Below are 6,013 nucleotides of genomic sequence, written 5' to 3'. Positions count from 1 at the left end.
TCCTACTTCCACTCTCGGTTGATAATCACATGACTCTCCTTCTTGCACTCTCGGTTGATAATCAAGTGACTCTCCTACTTCCACTCCGTTGATAATCAAATGACTCTCCTTCTTGCACTCTCGGTTGATAATCAAGTGACTCTCCTACTTCCACTCTCCGTTGATAATCAAATGACTCTCCTTCTTGCACTCTCTCTTGCTAATAATTTGGGACCGTTTGAGAGTCAATAATATCTGAATGTACTGTACTGTAGATTACAGATTTTACAATACGATTAATAACCACTGTGGCACATACGTCATACGTGTCACACACGTGTCAAATCGAGAAAAATGAAACATGTTCAGAATGTACTGTAGAGTGCCACGAGGTACATAACTTACACGTGTCAACACCAAAATTGAAACATGCTCGGAAATGATACGAAAGTGCAACTGTGTACAAATATGACACGTGTCCACCTTGAAGACCAAACATCCTGAGAATGCTCTTGCAAGCATTTTAGGTTTCGTCGACGTACACGTGTAATATCTGTCAGGCTTGGAGCTTAGCATGTGGTCGAAGATTTCCAACAATGTGCATACACCTGGATGCGTGCGTGTACATGTGTACGTACACGAATCCACCTGGCGACGTGTACATGTGTACACGGCATACATGTGTCCCGCCCGGGAGCCCCATGCAATTACCCATTACAACCATGGCAAACCACTTGAAACCCCCAAAACAACGTAATTATGGCATATACAGGCCATTTAAAGTACATCACAAGGCCAATGACGCACACGTGGACAACGCTCGACCAATAGATTTGCAGCATTAGACCTGAGGGCCAATAGAATTGCAGTATTTCCTGTGTAGTCTATAGTGCTACGGGCCAAGGTTCCACTTGGCAAAACTATGCAAATTTGCATGACCCTCCGAGAGGCCACTTTCGTCCCCGGAACCCCAAAATCTGGGATTTTACACGTGTCATGTCGTGATATGGGTAAGAGCGCCCGGACCGTGCAGTCATGTACACGTGTCACTCGATTTTGACCTTTTCAGATAACAGCATGTGGTCGCACATTTTCAATAAGGCGCCTGAGAACGGCGCTCGCGACTTTGAGATTTTAACTATGGACAATGGAGACAGAGAGATGCAGCGTGCCGTCTCGTCACACAGCTACTACAGCAGCAAAGTAGCGAGACAGGATAATGTCATGATTGAGGAGAGTGGCGACGATCCGCCGGGAGGCACTGGCGGAATTGTGCCTCGAAAGGTCTACATTGCGAAAGTACTGGCTTTTATCGCTATCAAAATCCCGCGACGGGGTCACCTCCTGGCTGAGGCATCTGTGAAGAGAGATGACATCGAGATTTGTTTCATTCGGTACTACGATCGTGTTCACGGGGACGAAATCGATGCCGTTGACCGCGCCTTGAACTGCGTGAAACTTCGTTGGGCTGTGAGGGGAGTAATGGTAGGTCAGCGGGGCAAAGGGAAATCGGAGGACGGTTGATGAGGTTAAGTTGAAGGATTGGGTACCGATTTACTTTGAGTCGCCAACTTCTGGCACTACTTATACACTTCTGCAATCTTCTAGAACTCTACTACCAAACACTACGACACACATACTACAAATGTATTGGCTCTAACACATGTGCCCGTCTTGCTACTCAGCCAAACTGGCGATGGCCCAACAAACAGAACAGAAAACCGCCTTACGAATTAGCACTGTCATGACGGAGAAATTAGTAAGGCAGTACAACAAAGCACAGCAAAGCACAAATTCCCTTACTATTCCAAATCCAGCGTGGCACAAATTCGTAAGGCACGTTCACAGCTCACACGTTGCCTTACGAATTCAAATCAATCCTGCAAGGACTGTTTACAGCGCACACGTTGCCTTATGAATCTGAATCTCTCGTGAGGTCCTGTCCACTGTCAATTACAACAGTGCACATTTTGCCTTACGAATTCAAAACTCGCGCAACGGTATCTTTGTGTCCTGCTGTACCCGTGCTGCACTCCATGGACGCTGTAAACATTTGGCACGTGCCAGGCACCCGCCACCAAGGTTCTACACTTTGTCTGCAAGACTACAGGCGTACTGTACACGTCCGACAGTGTAATGAGGACATGTGTCCAGGTCATACACGTGTCGGGCGGAGAAAATGAAACATGCTCAGATTGTACAGTACACCGCAACCGTGCACATATTTCACACGTGTACACGTCGAAAACCAAACGTGCTCCTGAAGTACTGTAGAGTGCAACCGTGTACAGAAATCACACGTGTACACGTTGAAAATCAAACTTGCTCAGCTCGTCACGTGGAGTGTTTTTGCTTTTACACGTGTCATACCTGTCGTCGTGTGTCATGCATATCAGCATGTGGTCGTAGAATTACAACAGGGAGAAGATGAAACTGTTTCTCCAGGAGCACCTGCTTGCGAAGCTGAAACGTCTACGGAAATGACAAATCTCGCTTACATTGATGTGCAATATGTCGGCTCAATCCGCGGCTTGCTTCACGTCGTTCGTTGCGATGATGAGTTGGGAGGCACGAGGTCGCAATCATCCCTCATCCGCAGTGGATGGGAGACGCATCGATTCTACATCAACCGATTTAAGCAGCCAATGCGTAAGATGAGGTACTCCACTGCAGACCAGCATGATCACAGACCTCACGACCCGTAATGCTCCTTCTACTTAATCGCAGCCTTAGCACTGCAATGGGAACCGCTGGGACAACTCTGAGAATACGGACCGCTCGTCAAAATCTTGAAAAGACACTGACTGAGTCAATCGAGACAAAGAGCGTCCCACAATGTCGATCGTGATAAAGTGTTTTCATGCCTCCCCGCTCAAGAGAGCTGATGTAATCAGGATGCAAGATTCTTCAGAAAGCAAAATGCCTGGCAGTTGCAAAAATCATACACACATGCACCTGCGTACACGTGAGCAGCCATAAACATTTGCCCAACTGTCCTCAAACTGCACACACAATCCCATTCCCTATCGCATTGCCTTTCTCGCTGTGACGTTCTACGCAATAACAACTGTACCACTTGTAGAAGCTCGGTCAACATCGCTCCGCGGCACATCCACAGAAGCCTCAACAAACCATTCCCGATTCCCGCATCGCCTCCCTCCTTCTTTGGTCTTACTCAGCGCCAGCAAACCATGGCCCCCGCGCACCCCTCCTCTCTCTCCCCCTCCTGAAACGCACCATGTCTGGTCTCCCCAATCGCAGCGACAAACCCCGAAACCCCCCCGTTCCACACTCATCCTACTGTTGCTTGGTACAGTACTATCACTCGTGCCAGATGCGAAATGCTACCAGTATACACACGCCCTCAATTCCTCTAGATCAGCGCCGCATGTATTTCTCCCGTCTTTCTCGACCCACACGTCGCGCCTGGACGCCACCCGATAGACTTGCAGGAAAAATTGGAAGGGCTGAAAAAGTTGTTGTCTCTATCCCGCATGTGAACCGGGCGAACTTGGATCGCATTCACTCAGCGCCGTCGCGCAGCTCTTTGTAGGCTTATTTCGCCTTCCTCTGACGTGCCGACGCGCTCGTCGCGTGCGGCAATGGTCGTCGACTACAGAAGGGCTTCAAATAAAACTTTCAACTTTACTAGCGTAAATTTGACTATAATGTTTCGCAATTAAACTATCGCCACATAATTCTGTAACGGTCACGAGCAATTTACTCCAGCAAAAATTTACTGCCGGCGTAAAGCTTGAGTTAGTGCCTCAGGCAGGCGCAATTTTCTGCGGTGGAGTAGTCTGGCGAGGACGAGTACGTACGCAGCTTCACCAATTCTCCTGAGGTCTGAACCTCAGGTCCGTCGGCGCACCACTGTTTCGGCCTGCCTGATGACTGTGGGCCACCGGTGGGGGAGGCTGGATGAGGAACCGGAGTCACCGGTCCACAGAAGCAAGCGATTGCGGCGTGGCCTCGCTTCCGAGACCAGAACCGTGGCTGATTGCGGACTTCCCTCAGTGGCTCGTAAAAGGAAAAGAGCCAACCGCGGAAGCCACGGAATCTCAAGCCATGAGCCCGAGAGCAGGGAGGGAGATGCTGGCGCTCTCGACTTGAGCGCGGCGATCCCGACGCGGCTAGACAGTGAAATCGGGCCTCTGGCCACCAACGTGGTACTACACTCGCATTCTACGGTCCCCAACCTCAGTCGCGCTACAGATGTCCTTCCCCCGGACCGAAGTTCTTCGCCCCCCGCTGTTGTCGCCGGAGCGTCGACTGGCGACACGGCCGCGGGTGTCGACGCAGCTGTACTGCAGCGGCAGATCGCATCACTGCTCAACCGTGAGAGAGCCAGGGCTGATGAGCCACACATTTATATGCAGAAAATGCAAGAAGTGAAAAAGCTACAAGGTGACAAGATCAATTCGTTAATGATCGAGGTTGCTCGGCTGAATGCGCAGGTGATGGAGCTCTCGCATGCCAAGGCTGCGCTGGAGGTTCTGGTTGCAGGTTCATCTCGTGGAGGACGCCAGGCTGCCGCCGCTGCCAAGCGCGCAGTCATTGCGACCAAGAAGAAGCGTCAAAAGGACGAGCCATTCCTTGACACAATCACCCCGCTTCAACGCGACGTTGTCGTGGTGATGAAATATGCCTCTGATGACATTGCGCGTCGTTGCATGCGCAACTTTACTCCGATGGAGCAGTCGCCAAGAATTGCAGACTATCGATGGGTTCCCTCGCCTCTGAAGATCGCTGAAGGCGATGGGATCGGACGGCTGGGAGGCGGCACTCGAGCGGCGGTACCACCATTCGATGTGGCGAAGCTAGGCATTACAAACGGCGCACTTCTACCGCCGCAATTGTCTCCTACCATTCTGGCTCGCACTGCATACAAGATGGCTCTCGAAAGCGGATCGCTTACCAGTGCTCTTAGAGCAGCATCCAAGGAGGAGATTTCGGGCGCATGCATCTTCAATGGCATTCAAGGGGCATCTAAGCTCTCTGCGGAGGTGGCTGACAAGGCGTCGTCATATATGTCCAGCCTCAAGCGAACGGTTTGGACCAGGGTGGCCAAGGTGTGGGACGTCAGTTGTATTCCGGTTCAAAACAAGCTGAAGAGTGCCTCAGTCGACTACATCATTCATGCTCTGAACAATGCTGCTGGCGAAGACGTGAAAATGATGGGAATTGCGTTTGCAGATGATGACAGCGGCGGGATCGACAAAATTATGCGAGCATGTATTGACTGTATTACCTCTGGTAGCCTAGACCACTGGCGTACAGTGGTGCCGCCTGGGCATTCAGAGAGCGATAATATTGGAGAGAGTGGCGTTGACATCTTTTTCGTTTTTGACACCGCTCGGGATATTTACAAGGAGTGGGCTGGACTACGATTGGGAAAGGAGCGCCTCAGGGCTGGTGTAGCATAAATTTTGACGCTCGCCCGCCTCGATGCCTGGATCGCGACGCGCTGCGTAATGCAGGTGGCACTGGCGAGGACAGCGCTGGGCATTGCGACAAAATTATCCGACGATGGTGCAGAGGAGAGCGATATACACTCGGCGTTGCTGAAGGTTCTGAGCAAAGGTGGAGTTTCGCACGCCATGTTCACTGACGTGCTTTCACATTTGTTACCGAAAGCAACGCTGGGTATTCACGAAACGTTGCGCGAAATAGTTGAAAGGGTTGCTCCAGAAGAGCTGGAGAAGACTCTGATCTCTGATGCCAGCGGGGAGACTTTTGAGCATGCAAACGATACGAGGGAGATAACCTTTTCGTACGTCTGCTCGTATTCGATAAAGGAGGGCAAGGACTGCGACCGCGTCGTTCTCAGACCTTCAGCATTCAAGAAATATGTCTGCGATTGGATCGGAGATGTGTGCGATGGCTTTGTGGGCGTTAGCGAGCTCACGTCTTCCCAGTTTGATCCGATACGTTTCGACGGCGAGGGGTAGTACTCAAACCTGGAGGCTTGTAATAGAACGTAAATACTAGTGCTATACCAAAAAGGTTCGAATAGTACACAACAATGAATTCC

At 50.7% G+C, this 6,013-nt stretch overlaps 1 protein-coding gene across 1 annotated transcript; it reads left to right on the top strand.

The window, feature by feature from the left end:
- Positions 1-4,871: 4,871 nt before the first annotated feature.
- Positions 4,872-5,405, top strand: CHC_T00002102001 (hypothetical protein). Its single transcript, XM_005713263.1, has one exon. It carries the CDS (start codon positions 4,872-4,874, stop codon positions 5,403-5,405), a length of 534 nt encoding a protein of 177 aa, XP_005713320.1.
- Positions 5,406-6,013: the final 608 nt, after the last annotated feature.

This window comes from Chondrus crispus, genomic scaffold (assembly GCF_000350225.1).
Source record: "Chondrus crispus Stackhouse genomic scaffold, scaffold_125, whole genome shotgun sequence".
In the NCBI taxonomy this organism is placed as follows: domain Eukaryota; phylum Rhodophyta; class Florideophyceae; order Gigartinales; family Gigartinaceae; genus Chondrus; species Chondrus crispus.
Note: the sequence above shows the minus strand (reverse complement) of the source record. Positions and strands in the feature narration are given on the sequence as shown.

Coding starts and splice junctions, on each gene's coding strand:
- CHC_T00002102001 (XM_005713263.1), top strand. CDS start 4,872: ATGGCTCTCGAAAGCGGATCGCTTACCAGTGCTCTTAGAGCAGCATCC.